This window comes from Diabrotica virgifera, chromosome 2 (genome assembly GCF_917563875.1).
Source record: "Diabrotica virgifera virgifera chromosome 2, PGI_DIABVI_V3a".
NCBI lineage: Eukaryota > Metazoa > Arthropoda > Insecta > Coleoptera > Chrysomelidae > Diabrotica > Diabrotica virgifera.
In genome coordinates this window covers 208,678,756-208,701,711 of record NC_065444.1, presented here as the reverse complement: position 1 = coordinate 208,701,711, position 22,956 = coordinate 208,678,756, and the positions used below count along the sequence as shown (strand labels likewise).

The window sequence follows — 22,956 nt, the reverse complement described above, 5'->3', positions numbered from 1 at the left end:
TGCCTCTCAAAAGGCAATAAAAAAAAATCAGAACTCGTCAATTATTGGCGGAAATGAGTTCATTTTGTTACTCGGGAGGTTTTTGGGATCGCTGAAAATGAATATGACGTCGTAAGTGATCTGCGGAGTACCTGGTGCCCAGAGTACCTACTGTTTACCTCGTCTTGTGGAGTTTTCGGCAAATTCATTAAAAAATTAGTCAAAAATAATTACTCGGGGGGTTTTTGGGGTCGCTAACGACGAATATGACATCGGAAGTGATCTCCGGAATACCTGGTGCCCAGTGTACTTACTATTTACCTTGTCTTCTGGAGTTTTCGGCAAATTCACTAAAAAATTAGTCAAAAATCATTACTCGGGGGGTTTTGGGGTCGCTGACGACGAATATGACATCGAAAGTGATTATCGGAGTACTTGGTGCCCAGGGTACTTACTGTTTACCTCGTCTTGTGGAGTTTTCGGCAAATTCATTAAAAAATTAGTCAAAAATAATTACTCGGGTGGTTTTTGGGGTCGCTAACGATGAATATGCTTTCGTAAGTGATCTCCGGAGTACCTGGTGCCCACGGTACCAACTGTTTAGCTCGTCTTCTGGAGTTTTCGGCAAATTCATTAAAAAATTAGTCAAAATTCATTACTCGGGGATTTTCGGCGTCTCTGACGACGAATATGATATCGGAAGTGATCTCCGGAGTACCTGGTGCCCAGTGTACTTACTGTTTACCTCGTCTTCTGGAGTTTTCGGCAAATTCACTAAAAAATTAGTCCAAAATCATTACTCGGGGGGTTTTGGGGTCGCTGACGACGAATATTACATCGAAAGTGATTATCGGAGTACTTGGTGCCCAGGGTACTTACGGTTTACCTCGTCTTCTAGAGTTTTCGGCAAATTGACTAAAAAATTAGTCAAAAATCATTACTCGGGGGGTTTTTGGGATCGCTGACGACGAATATTACATGAAAGTGATTTTCAGAGTATTTGGTGCCCAGGGTACCTACTGTTTACCTCGTCTTCTGGAGTTTTAGGCAAATTCATTAAAAAATTAGTCAATAATCAATACTCGGGGGGTTTTTGGGGTCGCTGACGAATATGACGTCAGAAGTGGTCTCCGGAGAACCTGGTGTCCAGGATACCTACTGTTTATGTCGTGACTAATGATTTTTGACTAATTTTTTAATGAATTCGCCGAAAACTCCAGAAGACGTAAGAGATTAACAGTAGGTACCCTGGGCACCAGGTACTCCGGAGAGATCATTTCCAATTTCATATTCGTCGTCAGCGACCCCAAAAACCCCTGAGTAATGAGTTTTGACTAATGTTTTAATGAATTTGCCGACAACTCCACAAGGCGAGGTAAACAGTAGGTACCCTGGTCACCAGGTACTCCCACTCACATTCGTTTTCAGCGACCCCAAAAACTCCGAGTAACAAAATTTAACTCATTTCTGCCGATAATTGACGAGTTCTGATTTTTATTGTCTGTTTAAGATGCACTCTAAGAATGCATTTTTTGTATGCAGTTTTTAATATTATCTCATGGCTAGGGGTCACAAAGTTTCTTGGCGCATTCACGAATCGAATGTAAAAAGAATTATTAAGATCCGTCTAGTCGTTTTTTTTTTCGGAGGTAAGGCCTATTTTATTGCTTTATTGCTTCGCCTATGGAGATAGAAGAAGTATTATTTTTTTTTAAATAGAATATAATGAGAAAATTACCATTTAAGAAGATACTTGCTGACTCACTGATAGAAGTGTCTAGCGTGTGCTGATTCTTCCCATACTGGCGAGGCATATTCGGCAGTAGACAAATACTGTCAAGAGTAGAGGCATATTCGGCAGTAGAGTTCAAGTTAAGGGTGAAAGGATGTGCGCCCCATTTTTGGTTTACAAGTTTGCGGAAAGTATTGTTTCTGACCATCAGTTGGCCTTTTAGTTTCAAACAATGTTCTTTGAATGACAACTTGCGGTCCAAAGTATCTCCCATGTATTTATGAGAAGGATAATATTCAAGGGTTTAATTACACCCTTGAATGTTCAGTTTGCTGGATGATCTCTGATATGGAGGTGAAAGGAGCACACCTGAGTTTTTCCGGGGTTTGGTTTAAGTTTAGTTTGGTTAATAGTATATTGTCATTGTGTTTAAGGCTTCAGATAGTATTGTGCCGAATTCGGCAAAAATTTTTGCTTTTGCAAAAATAGCTGTATCATTTGCATATAAAAGTCTAGTATCCATCTACTATTCTTACCACTGAGAGATATGAAAAATATATTGTTCTGTAGGAAGACGCAGATAAGACAGGTGATTTTATTGTGTAATGTGATGTCGTATACATAGTTTCTGGAGAAATCTCTTGTGATTTACAGTGTCGTAAGTGGCAATGAGATCTACAAATACAGCTCCAGATACCTGGTGTCTTTCATACCCGTCTTAGATGTGTTGATCTTTCCGGTCTAAAGCCACTATGTTCTTTATGAGTTTTTCATATATTCTGGATGAAATTCTATTGAGAATCATGCCCCCAATTATTAAGAATAGGTGACGAAGCAAAGATATTGGCTGATAGCTTTTGAGGCTGTTGGAATATTTAACAGCTTAGACACGGCAACGATTTCGACTTATCTCCAGACTGTTCATCGTCTGGAGGTCGATAAACAGCCATTGTAGTACTTTTAGTCCAAAATTCTTATTTTGCTCTGTGCGCAGATCGTCAATGTACGGGGCCTTATTATTTTTCATTATGTGAATGGTGGATCGAAGCTCAGCATCGTTCGCTCAGCTGACTTGTTTCGTCCTTTCCTATTTGAAGTTTTCTTTGTCTATTTTTCCAGGTGCTATGGCATTTTTAACCCCTTCGGTACGGTGATGCACCCGTGTGCATCATGCTTGAATGTTCGCTCAGTACGGTGATGCACACGGGTGAATCATGGTTTCGTTCGCCATATACGGCGGGCCACCATCTGAATCATATTTCAGGTATTTTTCTTCCATCCGAATTACCTTATTCAAATCTAAAAGTGGGGAAACCACGCCCAAAAGTGGGTGATGTCCAGAAGGAGATTAGATTTAGTTAATTTGATTGGTGAAAAAGTGATAAGGTTGTTTGGATGTTGACTAATGGGATTGTGTGGGAGGTGAAGTTACTGTGCCGCTGTTTACAACTTACCTTACTATCCCTTGCAAGGTAATTCGGATGGAATTTCCCAGGTTAGGAGACTGGGGCGATATCAAGCACACAATATTCTGGGGAATTCCATCCCAATTTTCTTATTTATCTTTTTTAATAATTTTTGTTTAAAATGGTATTTTATTGATCAAATTTAATTCACCTCACATACTATTTAGAATAATAAAAAAATAGTTTTATTTCTAAAATTAGTGTTATTATTCCATTAACTTTAATTAGTTGTAGTGTGATACTGTATTTTAACCGAACTCGCGAAGCCGCCCGGTAAGCGCTCGAATCCGTATATAGGAGCCGACTTGCCGAATGACGATCCGGCACGAAGGGGTTAAGAAGTCGTGAGGCCACTTGTTTTTTGTGATGTTTGGGAAGAGTGTTCTTGCACTAAGGTCTTTGCTAAAAATTTTCAGTAGTTTCCAAGCAGGTCTACTATTCTATGCTGTGTTTGTCATCAACTCTTTATATAAAGTAAAAATTCCCGTTCCATTGCTCCCTTCTTCCAAGATTGATGGACCCAAAATCATTTATTTGTAGCGTATGTTTTCTTTTTCTGTTATTCTTCTTTTTCCTTTATATAAGCAATTTTGCTTGTTCATTGGCGGGTTACTCCCTCTATGGCAGATTGTCACTCCATCTCTTGGCTGGCCCATACTTCTGCTACTTTGATGATTTATTCCTTTCTAGTTTAACGATTCTTGTGTCCACAATTCTACTGATGTGATTGTTTCATTCGTTTTTCTGTTTAAGCAAGAAACCCATTATGAACGGCCGGCACGGCACAGCCCGGCCCGGCACAGGACAGCCCAAATTCATTTGTATAGTTTTAAATGCAACGTAACCCATTATGAGCGGCCGGCTCGGCCCGGCACAGGCCAGCACGCAAACGGAACGGCCAAAATTCTCCGAGGAGAATAAAATCCGTTGAAGTCGAACGGCCAGTCGACGCCAGTGCATCATAATTGGTAATAAGCAGATATATTGTTGATTTTTTAATTGAAAGCGCGTTGTTTCTTTTGAAATAAAATAATATGGACGATATTTTTGAGTGTCAGAGACATTGAGAGTGTCAGAGAATACCCATTTTTGTATGATGCATCGGACTCAAGTTATCATGTTAGTAAGAAAAAGGACAATACATGGGTGCAAATATCCGAAAATTTTGATCAATGGACAGGTACGTACATTATCTTTTAACCATGAATTCGTTTTTTTAACATGATGCATATTCTTTAAAATTGTGTAGTTTATGTCTTTTAAAACTTTTATTTTACAATAGTTTTTAAAATATATGATCATTTTTCCGGTGCCGTGCCGTGCCGGCCGTTACAAATGGGTTTTTGGACGTGCCGGCCTGTGCTGTGCCGTGCCGGGCGTTCATAATGGGTTTCTTGCTTTAGTGTCGACTCGTTTATAACCTGTACAGTACATTTTTATCTGATCTTCAACTCCTTATTCAATTACTCAGCTGCCGTCAATCATTCCTGCTGTTTCCAACATCATTTGTGTTTTGACTGTATCGGATGTTGTTATTGGTCTTATACTGGTCTTGTTTAATCGAAATGATTGTATACTTATTACTGCATATAAATGATTTTATCTACTCTGTCTCATATTGTGTATAAGTTTCAGTTTGTGAAAACTGTCATTATAGATAGAAGTGTGTGAAGAATTTAAAGTGTGCGTGAAGTATCAATGTATTTTAAATGGGATTTACTTTTTCGTACTGTTTTTTGGCACACTTTCATATAATCAAATATCCTTAACTTTCGCGTTGTCATGATGATGACATGTGAGCAATAAATTACAACAAAAGATTTGACAGTTTTGTGGTTTGAAAGAAGTTAGTATTTTTAAATATCAAAGTTCTAAAAATTGTAGAGTAGAAATGAATTCCACTGACGAAGAGTTACAGTCTTTTTATTTGTTTATCGTAGATAAAATAATGTATATAACTGTGCGTGAAGTACTTTTTGCGAACTTACGCGATGTATAGCACTCGCTCCGCTGTCGCTCGTGCTCTAAACATCGCGTGCGTTCGCAAAAAGCATACTTCACGAACTGTTTCATAAATAACTATTTTATACAGGGTGTTTCATTAATAATTGTCCATATAGTAACTGGAGAAACCTTAGCACAAAATACGAAGATTTAACCTAAAACACTTAAATAAAATGTGGTTCCTTACTAAGTTACAGGGCATTTTAAAACTATTCGACGTATCCTTTTCATACTTGACAGAAAGTGCGACTACTAGGCACCGTACTACATTATTATAAACAAACGTTTCCAGCTACTACCAGAGGCGTACGACAGGGGATGGTGAATGGTTGGCCCTTCTCAAATTCTACGCCACTGGAGGAATTGCTATTTTAGAGCCATTTTTAGATTCTCCAATACTTTCTACGTAAATAATATACTCTTCATTGGTAACGATAAAGTCATTAGTTTTCGAGATATTTGAAGTTAAATATGAAGAAACGGCACAGTTATTTTGGTTAATTTATATGATTCATATGATTAAAATTTAAAAATTATTTACCCAGTACTTTAAAACTATTTGGCGTATCCTTATCATACTTGTACACCCTTATCATACTTGAAAGTGTAGGTACTGTACACCCTACTAAATTAAGATAAATAAACGTTTCTAGCTACTACCAGAGGCGTACGACAGGAAATAGTGGCTGGTTGACCCTTCCCAAATTCTACGCCACTGACGAAATTGTTATTTTAGTGTAATTTTTTGATTTTGTAAATTTTTTATGTAAATAATATACTCTTCATTCCTAACGATAAAATGATTAGTTTTCGAGATATTTGAAATTAAAAATGAAGCGACACAATACATTAATCAAAATAACCGTGTCGTTTCATTTTTAACTTAAGATCTCGCAAACTAATGACTTTATCATTACGTATAAAGAGTATATTATTTTCATAGAAAGTATTGGAAAATCCAAAAATTGAACTAAAATAGCAATTTCGCCAGTGGCGTAGAATTTGGAAAGGGTAAACCATTCACTTTCCCCCGTCGTATGCTTCTGGTAATAGCCAGAAACGTTTGTTTAACATAATTTAGTAGTTTGTACAGTACCTATACTTCCTGCCAAGTATGAAAAGGATACGTCAAATAGTTTTAAAATGCTGAGCAAAAATAGTTTTAAAATTTTTAGGTAAAACACCCTGTAACTCAGTAAGGAACCACATTTTATTTAAGTGTTTTAGGTTGTGTGTGTGTGTGTGTGAGAGATCCTGGCATCAGACAAAATCTATTTGCCACAAAACATGTAAATTCTTAATTACATTAAATGATTTCATATTGTCTATTTCTAAACTATACCGCTATTTTTGAATTTCTGATAAAATTAATGATGGAATCTAGTACCGCTTTATCTGGGGAAGAAAGGAGAGCTGTAATATTTAGTGGCAATGGACACTCGTGATGAATTAGTTCTTGATACAGAATTGAAGAAGATTGAGAGTTCAGAGAACATTCTAGAAATATATGATTTAGATCACCAATGGATACATTGTCACAACTACAGACAGGAGAGTTAAGTATTCCAATTTTATATAAGTGAGATGGAAAGCGAGCATGATTCAATTTTAAACGAGTCAATACTGACATTTGTGCTCTATTATAATTAAAGGTGAAATGAGGAATGTCTTTTGGAAGTGTAGGGTGAATTCTGAAATAAGGGTTTGTAGATTTATTTGCAATTCTTTTGTAATCAGTTTCCCATTTCCTTCTGATATTAGGTTGTAGAGCATTATTCAAATCTTTTAAATTAAATACTTTGTCCATATGGTGGCAACTGTGACTACTTTTTGCGGCTATATCCGCAATTTCATTACCTTCGACTCCGCAATGTCCTTTCGTCCAAATAAACGAAACCGTTACATTATTTTGTTTAAGATCCATAATTAATTTTTTAATGTTCAAAATTAAGGCATTTCGGAATTGGTTTATTGGGTGACCGCTAATAGCTTGTAATGCTGATTTTGAGTCTGAAATTATTGCCACATTCGTGCATGTTTGAGTTGCACACCATTTTAGTGCCTTTTCAATAGCAAAGGACTCGGCGGTAAAAATGGAACAATAATTTGAGATTCTGTACTTTTCAATATGATTTATGTTTGAAACAAAAAATGCCGAACCTGTGTTTAGCTCCGTTTTTGACCCATCTGTATATATTTTAGTTAAGTTCGATCCGAGACCATTTACAATGGATTTTATCATGGCTTGGTTTAAGATATTACAATCTGAATACCGAGGGAATATGGTGATAGGTTTGTCAATTATAGAATCGAAACTGTGTGCATACAATGGTATTTTATTAAGTTTAACAATATCATTTTGAAATAAGTTTGTATCAATAAATGCATCTGCCAAAGGAGGAGAGTTTTTCTTTTTCCAATAATGATTTGTCAAGTTCTCAATTACAAGAAAGTTAATTTTTGCGATCAAATCACTGTTGTAACATCTATATTTTAATAGACTTTTATTTGCTAAAAACTGTCTTCGAAAACTAAGAGGAAGTTCTTGAGACTCTGCCAGAATGGCATGATTTGGTGAAGATGCCATTGCTCCCAAACATATTTTCAGAGCTCTATATTGTATTCGATCAAGGGTAAGTTGGTTCGTATTGGAGGTAGAACCATAGAGAGTACACCCATAATCCAAAATCGAGCGAATATAAGACTTGTAGAACAAGTGTTTTAGGTTAAATCTTCTTATTTTGTACTAAGGTTTCTCCAGTTACTATATGTACAATTATTAATGAAATACCTTGTATACTATTTACTAAGAATGTCCGTGTATCGTCTTATTTAATATTTCTCACAGATGTAATTTTTTTCCCTTTAAATTGGAAGTGTTTAGTCTGAAACTGTATGTTATTATCACAACTAATATAAATATTTTAATTTAGCAAAAACTGTAGATATTACATCATTCATAATAGTATATTATGCAACGAGCATTTAATGATAATGATGGTCATTATGAAGCGAGTATGAGGGACACGAAACGAGCCGCCTAGCGGCGAGTTTCGCATAGAGTACGAGCTTCATAATGATAATTAAATGCAAGTTGTATACCTACACGATTTTTATATGATCATTCACAACAAAAAATATATTCAAATTTATTAATTTTGTGACGCAAACAAATTAAGTAGTTTGTCAGTTTGACAGTTTGTTTACATATTGAGAACTGTCAAAGCGTATGTATTTGACTCGCCATTGGTCACAGCGCGGGTATTAATACCACCTTTATCGCGAATGCCATACCGCGATTCTAAGTATTGGTTAAAAATCTGTATCATAATGAAAATATTATGTATCATACTGGAGTTCATTATGATACAGGTAGTGACACCACAATTGATATATTATTATTACAGTATGAGAATAGAAAAACATATATTTTTTTATTTTATTTATGGACACACACAATAAATGCAAATTTTTTATTGTCCAAATTAAAATAAGTACTACCAAAAAACCACATTATCAGTTTAACCTTGATATCAATACTGAAGGTCAAGTGAAAGAATCGAAATTAGTTCAAACGAACTGCAACTAAAAGAATAACCATAAAACGTGATTTTAAATAACTATTATAATTTATTAGTATTATTATATTTTTTATTACCGCTATTTATCATTTCTATAGTAAACAAATATCACACGTGGTGTCTGATTTCCATAGTAAATGTTGTTGAAGACAACTCCACTGCGTGAAAAAAATCTGGTGACCATCACGGTCTGTAAATTTAATGTTAATAATATTGAAATGAATATTTAAAATTAATATGAAATAATTAAACATTGATTTCTGAACAATTCTCATCTATTTTAACGATTATTTTTACGATTTTTCTAGACTGAAGAAAATCTACACTGAAGGAAATGGGGGTATTAGAACATCCACCCTACCGATATTATCGTTACTTAATATCTTTAAGCAGGGTGTACATCGGTTTGAGAAACAATGGGAGATGTGCCTTCATTGTAGTGGTATTTATATGTAGATATATTTACCAATCAATTTTTTCTGGAACAAAAATGGGTCAATGTCAAAGTCAATAATGAAAAATGCCTAATGCACAGACATCGATAAAAAGAACAAAGGGAAGACGGCATCAAAGATCATTTAGAGATGAATTAGACGAGGCATTTGAAAGAAAAAATTTGCAAGTTGATGAATAGAAAAAAAGAAAGAGCTGGGGAGAACGGGCGAGAGAAGAAAGAGTGAAAATTAGAGTTTCGTGTTTTTAAGTTTTTTACCTTATAAATCTCTCAAATTTATTAACTCAAGACCCTGTCATCTAAGAAAAGATAATTTACATAATATCTACAGACGCCGATCCGTCGCACCCGTCGATACAGAACGAACAATTTGAATCAACACAAATCCGAAGTATTAATTTATGCGTAAGTAATTTGGGCAACGTTTTATTTTGTCGTTAAAAACAATTTAAACCACACAACTGTGTTTTTTTGTAGTTCTATATTTACTAAAAGGTTTTTATAGTCGATCATAAAAAACATTTTATTGATTTTGAAAGCCATAAAAAGATCGCTAATTCTTGCCCTGGTTAAAATTGCTATAGATTACCGGTTCCTTACCGTAAGACATTCTCACGTCCCCAGTTAGGACATTCACATCTAGCGCTCTACGTACAAGGATTCGCACTCATTTAGCACTCTTAGAAGAATCATTCTTAAGTCCGCAATCTGACGATTATCTAGAATAATCGTCTAGACTCTAGACGATTATCTCTAGACACACTCGCTCGTTCTCTGTTAAGACAATATCGCGACGCTAATGGCATCAAAGACACACTCCCCAGTTAGCAGGCTGACAATAAATACATTACGCGTTCTACATACAATCACATATCTTGCCTTAGTACACATTTCGCTTTCACTACCTAATAAAAATAGATACTCGACATAACAAAGGGGTCAGTTTAAATTTGAGTATTGTCAAGACCAATTGTCAACTAGAAGTGTTTGTAAAATTATCTGTGTTCAAAATAAATAAAAATATTTAAACTCAAAATCTACTATTACTTCATCCTTAGTACGAAAATTAATGAACCAGTATTTCATTATGAACCACTTAGAAGTTTGCTTATCCTCTTATGTTGAGGACAACGGATAGTCACAACACCTTTTATGTTACAAAATTCACGAATTTAAAACGGTTCAGTTTTGAATTAGAATCATAATTACCATAATCCTATTCTATGGTAGAAAAATACGCTACTTAACAAGATACTTCAAAGCCAGAACTTGGGCCATTGAAAACAACACTGGAACTCTGAGAACAAACATAGAAGATATAGAGAGACATGGATATCGTATTGCAGGGACCTATATAAAGATGATCAACGCCAAGAACCTGATAACCAAATCTCTGACGAGGTAGAAGAAGAACCTGATATACTTGAAAATGAAGTAAGGCTCGCGATCATTCAGCTCAAATATAATAAAGCACCAGGTCCAGATATGATAACAGCAGAAATGCTCAAAGCCACAGGAGAAACTGGCGTAAAATTACTTCATCTACTCTGTAACCAAATATGGCATTCTAAACAATGGCCTGAAGACTGTACAAAATCTACAATAACAACAATTCATAAAAAAGGCAGCTTCCATAAATGCGACAATTATAGAACTATTTCTCTTATATCACATGCCAGTAAAATAATGCTACATATAATCAATGAGAGACTAAAAACATTCCTTCAAAGAGAAATCCCACAAGAGCAAACTGGATTTACCAAAGGTAGAGGTACTCTCGAACACCTGTTGAATATAAGACAGGTAATCGAAAAATCTAGGGAATTCAATATTCCACTGTACATATGCTTTATAGATTATTGTAAGGCGTTCGACAGGGTCAAGTGGAGACACTTATGGTGAATACTAAAAGAAGTAGGCGTACCCCAACACCTTATTTCGCTTATAACCGAACTATACGAACACACTACTGGATCAGTTAAAGTGCTTGACACACTTTTAAACGAATTTCATCCAGAACGGGGTATCAGACAGGGATGTATACTATCTCCATAATCATTCAATATACAGGGTGTCCAGAAACTCTACCGTCAAACGAAGACAGGAGGTTCCTCAGATAATTTTAAGACATTTTAACCTAATTCACCTAGTCCGAAAATGCTTCCTAAGGGAGCTAGATTTGCTCCTAAGGGAGCTCTTTGAAGATGGCGTCATGTAATTAGTTTTTCTTAAATACCTCCAGAACGCTTCTATTTAGAAAAACGAAAATTGGTATGCATATTTACTTTCCATAAATGAATCGATTCCATCCACTGCGAATTTCTAGTAGAATTTTTAAATATTTTTGACACTAGATTATTCAATTATGAGATATTCGAGTACGAAAAGTTACTCTTGCTTTAATTTGGTAAAATACATCGTTTTTTTTTAATTTTTTTCAATTTTTTTTTTCAAATTCCCAAAACTAAAAACTTTCAAATCGATTTTTCTAGAAAACGGTGTGTCCTACCGACTTAAAGTAAGAGTACCTTTTAGTACTAGAATACCTCACAATTTAATAATCCAGTATCAAAAATGCTTAAAGGTTGAAGACAAAAAAGTTATGCGATAAAATAACCGTTGCCCTACCCAAAACGAACGCCTATGACCGGTACTAGAAATTTTCAATAGATGGAAACGATTTATTTCTGGAAAGTAAATATGTATACAAATTTTCATTTTTCTAAATAGAAGCGTTGTAGAGGTATTTAAGAAAAACTAATTACATGGCGCCATCTTAAAAGAGCTCTAGCTCCCTTAGGAAGCATTTTCATACTAGGTGAATTGGGTTAAAATGTCTTAAAATTATCTGAGGAATCTCCTGTCTTCGTTTGTCGGTAGAGTTTCTGGACACCCTGTATATGGAGAGCATATTATGAGAAGAGCACTTAAAGGATGGGATAAAGGCATCTCAATAAATGGTCATAAAATAAACAACCTACGTTTCGCAGATGACACAGCCCTTCTTGCAAATAATCAAACAGAGCTGATTGATCTTATACGACTGGTTAAAAACGAAAGTCAAATATTTGGTCTGCAATTAAACATATCAAAGACAAAGATCATGATAGTGGATAGACTACATAACAATCATCCACACATAACCACAATTGATCGGTTTGAGGTTGTGAGCTCATACTTATATCTGGGATCATTAATCACAAACACAGGGCCATTACAGGAAGAAATAAAACGTAGATGTGATCTAGCAGAAGTCGCTACAGCAAAAATGACCACAATATGGAAGGACTGTCAAATTTCAAGAGCGTTAAAGATGAAGTTGATCAACTGCTTAATATTCCCAATACTGACCTACGGATGTGAATCTTGGACCCTGAGAAATTCGGAAAGAAGAAAGATAGACGCCACTGAAATGTTCTGTTGGAGACGAATGCTACGAATTCCTTGGACCGACCATAGAACAAATAATTCAATTTTAAGAGAGCTAAAAGCTAGCCAACGACTCTCCAGTAAAGTCCATCTCCAACAATTAAAATATTTTGGACATGTTATGAGAGCAAACACAGAAAACATGGAAAGACTCATTATACAAGGAAAGGTGGAAGGCCGAAGATCACGAGGAAGATCCCCAACAAGATGGATCGATCAAATATGCAAAAGACCTATGCATGAGTTAAAAGAAATGACCAGAGACAGAGATCTTTGGAGACGGGCGATACACGACATCACGTCGACCACTACACTCCCTCAGGGGGGTCAGGATTGAAGAGAGAGATTCTATGGTTAAGAATACAGTTCTATAGTACATATTATCATTATTATATCGATGGTAAACGCCGATAAAAATACAGAAACAACTACTAAAAAAGAGACAACTGCATACCATACATTCCATTATAAGAATAATAGAATGTATTAATATTAATTTCGATGCAATTTTCGATTCTTACCTTGCTCTGTATCTGTATTCGTAGCGACTTCTACCTTGCTATCATCCGAATAACAAACATTAAAACTTTCATCGAACGACAAATTTTTATTAAAACACAAACTAAAATTCCTTTGCTCAAATTTTCTTTCGAGCTTTTTCGCTAACATTTTCTATCACAAAAATCACATCAACAGTTTATTCACAGTCTGGTGGAGCACTTAGAATGCCGCGTCTGAATTGGCCAATCCGAATCTCATCATTATCGCGGAAAAGCAAACAGGACTGTATTTATAGGTTATCGATAATTAATTCTATATTAATTTGTATTTGAAACGCAACGCCAACTTAATTAGCAATCACATATGCACTGTATGGGACAAATTTATTCGTTGGTGGTTTATACTCCAGGGAAATAATAAAAAAATATACCATTTCCGGGACACTGATCCAGCCCGTCCAGGCCATACAAATATGCCCGTCATAGTTTTGTAGGCTTATAATAGTTATGTATTAATAAATATGGATCAAAATGGCAGTTTTTTCTTTTAAATCGCTACACGTAAACAATAGGGTAATGAAATATATTATTAAGGGCCGGTTGTTCGAACGCTAATCAACAATGATCACTATCAAATATTTAATTACTGTCACCAACTGTCAATGTCAACTTTGATTGGATTGCTGAAAACAGAATTGTTTATAATTATGAGATTAGTTAATCAATTAACATAACAATTATTAACATACTTGATTAACTAATTTCATAATTGTAATCAATAATTATGCTTTCAGCAACCCAATATAAGTTGACATTGACAGTTGGTGACAATAATTAAAGATTTGATAATGATCATTATTGATAGCTACAGCTTGATCATTCTTGATAGCTTCTTGAACGCTAATCAACAATGATCACTATCAAATATTTAATTACTGTCACCAAAACTGTCAATGTCAACTTTTATTGGGCTGCTGAAAACATAATTGATTAAAATTATGAGATTAGTTAATCAATTAACATAACAATTATTAACATAATTGATTAAGTAATTTCATATTATGTTTTCAGCAACCCAATCAAAGTTGACATTGACAGTAATTAAATATTTGATAATGATCATTGTTGATTAGCTTTCGAACAACCGGCCCTTAGAGTATTCATCTTTTAGTAGATGCGCAAAGGTTTAAAATGGCAGTTTTTAAATTTTTATCTTATTATTTGTTACTTCATAAATTGCAAAATAAGGCAAGAATTTCAAAAATCAAAAATTTAATATAACTTTTGCAAAAATGAACTTGGGACTTTGATATTGCACGAAAAGTTAAGCCAAGTAGTCCTTATATTACCCAATTAGTTTAATTTTTATTCAATAGGGCTTTTCAACGCTTCTCATTTGTTTCGGGCTTTTGTCATGTGTCATATAATATTCATATATCTACGTCATACGTCTTTGGTTTGTATCATTGGTAGGTACCAATGTAATATTATATGACACATGACAAAAGCCCGAAACAAATGAGAAGCGGTGAAAAGCCCTATTTGTTTATCCCACAGACCTTTTTTGCAATATTATTGCTCAGATAATAATAATGATACAGCGATTCTGCGGGTACCATATGACAGAAGAAGACTTATAATAATATAATATAATAATAATGTTTATTAATTTCACAGTACAAGAAATTACATACATACATTTTAATTTTATATTCTACGTTTTACATTATTACATTCTACTTTTTAATTTTACAGTAAAGAAACATTTACTCACTACCCGTTAAAACCTATTGGTCGAACACGGGGATATAGTGTGTGACAATGTTTAGTTTTTGAATATAGTATGTGTATACTAAATGCCTAGCTACAAACATTCTATTATCTTACATGTATTTATTTACTTTCTTTTATTTGTTTTTATATTATACATAAAGGAACTGGGTAAATTTAACAACCCACTCTATTGCAAACATTCCTTTTTTTTAATACCTATTTTTTTTTATTTTTTTTAATTTGGTTCACTTGTTAAGTCAGATCAAATAATTTATGTACAATATTACGATCAAGGTTCAATACATACTTTTTGAATATAGATTTTACCATACTTAATGAATTAAGAGTATTAATATATATCTTGTATAATATGTTGGGCAAGTGATTAAATACTTTTGGAACAAGTACATGGCAGATCTCTGTCCTATTGATTTTTTAATATTTCCCAATTGCACGTGTTGGTTGGTTTTAGTACGAGTCTCATAGTGATGAGGTAATGTATGCAGGATATGATTATGGTTGTATGTGTATAATACCAGGGAATACATTTATAAAGTTGCCTCGTATCCATTACGTTAGTATCACAGAATAATAAATGAGTCGGGTATGTCATTTTTTTGTTAATTATTATTTTCAACATTTTTTTTGTAAGATGTCGACTTTCTTTAAATAAGTTTTTTGTACACCGCCCCACCCAAGTATTCCATATCTAATTCTAGATTCAACTAGTGCATAATATAATATTTTTAAATATTTTAAATCTATTTTAGATTTGAGAAATTTGAACTTTGGAACCAAGGCGCTCAAACACTTTGTTATTTGATCTATGTGGGCATCCCATCTTAAATGAGAGTCGATTTTTATATTTCGATATATTTAAGAAAAATCAATAGAAGTTATTTTTACCATTGCAAAAATATTTTACTAACTTACAGTTATTTTTTGCTGATAAATAATTTGAATAACTTTGTTAATATTGACTGTAAACTAAAATACACTTTAATATTTGAAAATCTGGTATTTATACACGAATTTTCAAAAAAAAATCGCCTAAATCAATTAGGGTCAAAGTTGGCCACTTTTTTTATTTAATTTGCAGCTACCTTGTTTATAATAATTAAGCAACCTAACTAGTTTTGTAGTTCAAAGTTTATAGGTTAAGTGTAAAAGTTTGAGTAAACTTTGAACTTCAACAGAGCGAAGTTCAAGCGTCATAAAGCTTTAAAAATGAAGTCCTAACAAAATCGGCTCGGGGCCGGTTGACAGGGAATTATAAAATCCGTGCACTCAAAAAATGAAATTGATTCTTCGAACACATGCTGCTTCTAATATCTCCTTATATATACACCGTTATTAGGCGTCAACGCCCTTCGGTAGGGATCTATGGAGGAGTATCACCAAGCCGCAAGCCCTTATCCCTTGCCGTACCGCTCCTCCATAGGCCGATCAGACGCCAGTTATTCCAGACCAAGCCGGAGATTCAATTGAATTTTAAACTACCGACGTTGGCCTTTTATTAATTTCATGACCTGGCTGAGGCTGAAACCGTCGTCGATCGCAAATCCACTAAACTTGTCGATCGACTGACTGCGCCTTAGCCAACTGGACCGTCTAGACCGACATATCTCCTTATTAAAATTATATATTTATAAGCCACAAATGACTCTATTTTAGTAATGACTCTAAAATGTAAAAAAACATAAGTCTTCTTCTTTCATGTGTTACTCGCAGAATCGCAGTATCGTTGTTATTTTCTGAGCAATAACATTGCAAAAAAGCTCTGTGATATAAACAAATTGAATAAAAATTAAACTAATTGACGAATCGTTTTGAAAGTTATTTGTGCATTATAAGGAATACTTGTCTCAACTTTTCGTGCAATATCAAACTCCCAAGATTATTTTTGCAAATGTTGTAGCAAATATTTGATTTTCGAAATTTTAGTATTGTTTTGCAATTTCTAAAGCAATAAATGATCGGATAAGAATTCAAAAATTGTCATTTCAAACCTTTGCCCATCTACTAAAAGGTAAATACATACTCTAATTACCCTATTTTTACATGTAGAGATTTAAACGAAAAAACTATGATTTTTGGCCCTAATTTGTTAGTAAATATTATAGGTCTCCGAAATGTGACGGATATTTTTGTTTTTATTATGTATTAGGTATATAGTACCCAAAAAACTTATTTGCAACCTGGCTGGTCAAGTGTCCCGACAAAAACCTTATTTCCCCGGACTATTAGTGTTTAAACAAATTATGTGACAGTAATAAGCTTGATGATTTTATTGTTAATTAATAAGTAATGTGAATTAAAGCCTTCTTTACAATATACAGAGTTGCAACTAACCAATATGCTTTGCAAATATGTATATGCTTTAAAGATTTCATCGGTCTAAATACAGAAAGGGTAAACCGAAGAGAACTACACTAGAGAACAAAAAATTTAGATCACTTAACGAGACGTATTATTTTTGATACCTCATTTAAAGCGTTTGATATAATAATTTCAAAAAAGATCCATTAGTGTTAATCCACGTGTTTCGAGGTATTCAACTCTCATCAGGAACACTTGGGGAAGCCCAAATTGAAATAAAATGCAATCTATGTGGTTGTTATATAATAGACTCCCTCGTTATATCAGACAACAATAATATTGAAATGTTTTGATGCCTCTTACGTAGTTTATTAGGTGTCGATGGTCGACCTGAACAGTGAACAATGAGAAAATTGTAAATTATCTACACTATTCAATATCGGTCGATAAATAGGAAGAAGTTTACTACAGGCGACGGAGTTTATTACAGCACTGGCCTCGATAATAACACATATGTTGGGCATATACAGGCAGTTGGGGTATTTATTTGTAGCAATTAATGCGCTAAAAACAGGTAAAAAAACATATTCCTTGATTTTTCCTCATTTATAACCAAATATGCCTCGCTATAGAGGGTTATAGTTCAATAGGAATTTCATGGGACACCTAATGTACCTCGTTATAAGCGAAACCTAGTAATATCCGTGTTCGTTATAGGGAAAGTCCACTATAGTAATAAAAGATAGTTGAGTACGCTAGGAGCGACCTCTATATGAAGCAATAAGAAGTCAGGAGGCTTCTCTTCGATGACGAATTAGGTGAGCTGCAAATCCAAGCTTACTGGAAGCAATTGGACAATGTTAGGAATAACCTTTTATTCTGACAATACATTATGTAAAGTTCACCCTTAAAAACACCAACTTTACACTCTTTACGCACTGAAAAACGATGAAATGAAAAAGTAGACGATTGAATTTCTTTTCAATTCGAGCTCCACCATTGGTCTACTCGTATTTCGAGTTATTCAAATCTCATCAGGAACACTTGTAGTTGCTCAACTATACGACAGAAACAGAGATAAAGCAAAGGAAATGAAAAACAAATAAGAAAACAGCCAGAACCCCTGTCAAAAATCAAAGCCAAAGCAGCAAGCTAGATAAACTGATAAATATGATACAGCAATTAAGAAAGGAAACACCAAAATTAACGACATGGGTCAAGGAGGTACAGGAAGAATAAAGAAAATACAGGTAAGAGCTTGGAGAAATAAAAAAAGGAAATAGCAAATTAAACAAGGGAATCAAGCAGAGCAAAACTTTTACAATTCCTTTGATAATAATATAAACAGAGAGCAACTTAAATGTGGACGATCCTGCTGAAACTATATGGACTACAGATGAAATTCATCAACCTGGTCAGCTTATTCTACACGGGATACAGAGCCAGACTGGAACAAGCGTGAGAAATGGTAGAAGATACAGCTATACAAAGCGGAGTTAAAAAGGGATGCTTACTGTCCCCAAGACTATTTCTAATCATAACGGATTGGATCATGGAGAAAGTAACCGATAAACAAACAGGTGTTATGTGGAACTTGTACATGTACATCCATTTGGAGGACTTAGTGTTCGCAGACGACATTTGTCTCGTAACCGAACAAAGCAGAAGAAGAATCATATGCAGAAGAAGATGTAATGGGCCTTAAGATAAATACAGACAAAAACGAAACTTAAAAAACAACAGCCAGGAAACTAAAATTAAAACAAATTGAAGACAATAGATAACTTTACATATCAATCCATCAATTTACACCAATCAAGGGAAAAAAGCCGGTAGTAAATCAGAAGTAGAAAAAAGAATAGTAAAGGCACAACATGCATATAATATGCAGTATGCACAATTATATATAATTCCTTAAAGAAAATCTGGAACACACAAGATACATCAGAAAACGTTGTATTAATTGAACGTAACATAAAAACTAAACTTACTGCAACTATCATGCAATCAAAATATACTTTTGGACATATAACTAGAAAGGTAGGCATGGGACAGATAATAGTTGAAGGCAACGTAGCGGGCAAAAGATCCAGAGGAAGCTCTCCAGCACGATGGTCGGGCCAAATAAAGGACATAATAATTATTGATGATAAAGTAACGAATATGATAAGGAAGAATGATAAAGGATCATTCTTCGAAGCAAAACAACACGCACAGAAGAGAGATAAAGGGATAGAAATAGTCAAACAAATTACATGCCGCATGATGCCGCCAGTACATCCTAACGAAGGAGAAAATAATATAGAGGAGCAGGATGTTGAGTCTTAGAATGCAATATAAAAGTATAGTTACAATTATTGTATATGTTTAAAGTAATTTCGATATTTTAAGATTTTTCTGTTACACAAAATAACAAATTAAAACACGATTTTCTAATTCGTCACGACCCGTGTTAATTAAAAGGCTGACCGTATAATACTAAATTATCTTCATCTTGTTTGTTCCAGATGAAGTGTAGTGTATACTAATTAGATTTCAGATACACTATCGTCACTATTCACGTGTTGCAGATGTATCTAACCAAACGTTAATGCGGTTATCGTTAACTCCCCACGTTTTCCGGATGAATGATGGATTTATCTAATATACGGATTATTTTTTATTAAATTAAAATCAATTTATGCAGTCAAAAAGATTTTAGTTCGTAAGAACAGGCTCACTGTAAGTAAGTGAACAAATATTTTATTGTCAGAGTAAACATTGTAATCAAAAATGAATAACCATTTTCAATTTCGTTGCAACACGAAACTACAGCCGCGTCATTATTCCAGTTCAATCAGGGAGTGCAGCAAGCACCTCTACCGGTTTCGAAACTTATTAGTCTCTTAGCAGGAGGTACATATGCTGCTCTATCTGACCAAACTAGGACAAACCCCGGCGTGCAGTCACGGATTGCAACGAACGAAATGGCAGGGATGTCCTAGCGGCAACTGCTAGCAAAAAACTAAGTTTTCAATCTAATAGCACATAAAACAACATATAAAAATGTTACTCTACATCCTACCAGCCTCGGAGGTATTACCAGAGAAGGTTCCCATTGTTTTCAATCTGGTAGGATGTAGAGTATTGGGAGAATTTTTGGATACTGTTTTATGTGCTATTAGATTGAAAACTTAGTTTTTTGCTAGCAGTTGCCGCTAGGGCATCCCTGCCATTTCGTTCGTTGCAATCCGTGACTGAACGCCGGGGTTTGTCCTAGTTGGGTCAGAGAGAGCAGCATATGTGCCTCCCGATGAGAGACTAATAAGTTTCGAAACCGGTAGAGGTGCTTGCTGCACTCTCTGATTGAACTGGAATAATGATGCGGCTGTAGTTTTGTGTTGCAACGAAATTGAAAATGGCTATTCATTTTTTATTTAGATGTTTACTCTGATTGGATTGCGAAGGGAACGATTCTTGTTGGAACTTTACCGCGCTCAGCAGATGGGACGTGAATTATAGATTGTAAAATTCCATCCTCTTCCTTATACCGAATTTATACTCAGCCATTGCCACTGGTGCTGCCGCTGCCGGAAATATTGCCCGAAATACGATATCGACGCGAGTGAGGTGTTCACATCAGTTCCTCGCCAATGTAATCACAACTCATTTACCGAACCACTCTCAAGAATGTAATGTGACGACAGCATCCTCTAATCCTCTTGCTCCCTTACTCACTTGCCGCCGGCAAAGCCGAGAGAGAGTAGTTGAATGTGAATACTCTCTAGCGCTCCCGCTGCCAGTCCATTGACTTCCATCTCGAAAACCGACTTTTGAGGGAGCGCCGTGCAATGGCAATAGCATGAGCAGCGGCAGCGCGAGTGAGCTATTTACACATTCACGCTGCCCACTTCCCTGTCCAATTCCCTGTCCAACAGGACTGAGTGTAAATGCGGTATTAGTCTCAGCATCTGTTATGGCTTGCAAATTGTAGAAGCCTCGGAGGTGTTACCAGAGAAGGTTCCCATTGTTTTCAATCTGGTAGGATGTAGTTTTTGGATGTTGTTTTATGTGCTATGAGATTGAAAACTTAGTTTTTTTTTTAATATTTTATTGCTACAGTATTGATCATTATCATGGTATCGACACTCTTAGCGGAGTGGTTGCCACCCTCTTTGAGATCTTCCGATTCATTTGTCGCGGGGAATCAGTCCGCATTAATATTTTGGTTTTACAATAATTGGTAGTGTGACTTGGCGTCTTCTATAATTTTTCTCCATTTGTTCCTGTTTTTACTTATGGTTACCCACTCTCTAAATCCATTCTTCTTAAGGTCCTCGAATATCTGGTTCTCCCATTTGGTTTTGAGTCTTCGTGGTCTGCCTGATACAGGTCTCCATTTGGTAATTTTCCTTATACTTGCTTCTGGATTTCTCCTTTCTATATGTCCAATCCATCTGGGTCTCTGTGCCTTGATAAATCTGACGATATCTTCTTTTAAAAGGCTTACTTCGTGGTTTATCAGTTTTCTAAATTCATTATTCCATAAGTTTAGTGGACCTGCTATCCTCCGAATTATTTTTCTCGCTAGAATCCTCAATTTTTCTTTATCTTGCTATGTCAAACACATTACTTCAGCACTAATATGTCATTACTGGTTTAATTGCTGCTCCGTAAATTTTCAGTTTGGTATTCTAAGTAGGCTTCTTATCTATGAAGAAGTTGTTGCATTTCCAGTAGGTTCTATTTTCTGCCTGGATTATTTCATTCATTACTATGCTTCTATCATTAGTTCAATTAACTGACAGCCCAAGATATTTAAAGTGTTCTACCTTTTTAAACTCATATTCACCAATTTGTCACCAACTTGTCACATTAACTGAATCTTTTCGAAATTTTTATCGAAAAATGCGACTTTTTTCATTCATCTCAATATTGTGAAAATCTACGTATTGTAGATGAAAACGTTCAACAGACGACTTTCTTGAAAATTCTTGTAAAAAATGTTTCACAATGTGAGTTTTTATAGTGAGTATAATATGTGCAAATTTTTGAACAATTAATTTGTTTATCCCATTTGAGAGAAAAAAAAGTCATTTTTAAACGCCTGTACAGGTGCTTTCTCAATAGTTAGAAGAGTTTTTGGACTCATTCTCCTCGTAAAAGAATTTCATCTTTTCATGTATTTAAATTAATATATTGTTAATAGATTCAAGAACGTTAATCGGAAACTAAGAAGTAAAGCAATAAAAAACGAAATAATACTATGTGGACTAGTACGGTGCTGTCTTAGGAATTAGAATATTTTTATTATTTTATTGTAATGTTTATATTTTATAACTAATTAACATTGCCTTGATAAATGTTAATTTCAAAATTTAGTGTAAAATATCAGTTTTGTGCATATATTTTGTAGAAAGTTCCATCAATGAGATAAAATAAATCAAAATATTATGAATATTAGTTTGTGAACAATCCGTGACAGAATCGTGACACATATTTTGTGTCTTTCTTACAGACTACGGCCCGGGAGGTAGTGTCAAATTTAACAGGAGCATTTTAGCATGGCTGTTTTCTTTTTATTTAGTTAGGTGTTCCAAAGCTTAGTAACAAATGATGTGTCAGCTGGCCTAAAACCGGGGATTTTAGGCAAGAAAAGGTAAAATGTGAAACTTGACGGAAAAACGCTACAACTTATATGTCAAATATTTATCTCTGTGACTTACGTTTATAATAGCCA

At 34.7% G+C, this 22,956-nt stretch overlaps 1 protein-coding gene across 9 annotated transcripts in view; it reads right to left on the bottom strand.

Annotated features, from left to right (window-relative positions):
• The window catches only part of LOC114337170 (AMP deaminase 2), a 270,969-nt gene that overhangs the window by 145,850 nt on the left and 102,163 nt on the right, over positions 1 to 22,956 (bottom strand). For 2 of the 9 annotated variants that reach the window (XM_028287561.2, XM_028287567.2), the window contains exon 1: positions 13,167 to 13,353. The exons of 5 other annotated variants lie outside the window; for them this stretch is intronic. In XM_028287561.2, coding sequence (XP_028143362.1) covers positions 13,167 to 13,314 — 148 coding nt within the window. In that variant the 5' untranslated portion in view covers positions 13,315 to 13,353. Of the gene's footprint in view, positions 1 to 13,166; positions 13,356 to 22,956 lie in introns of those variants that run through there. 2 more of the 9 variants (XM_028287560.2, XM_028287568.2) reach the window with 2 other exon arrangements.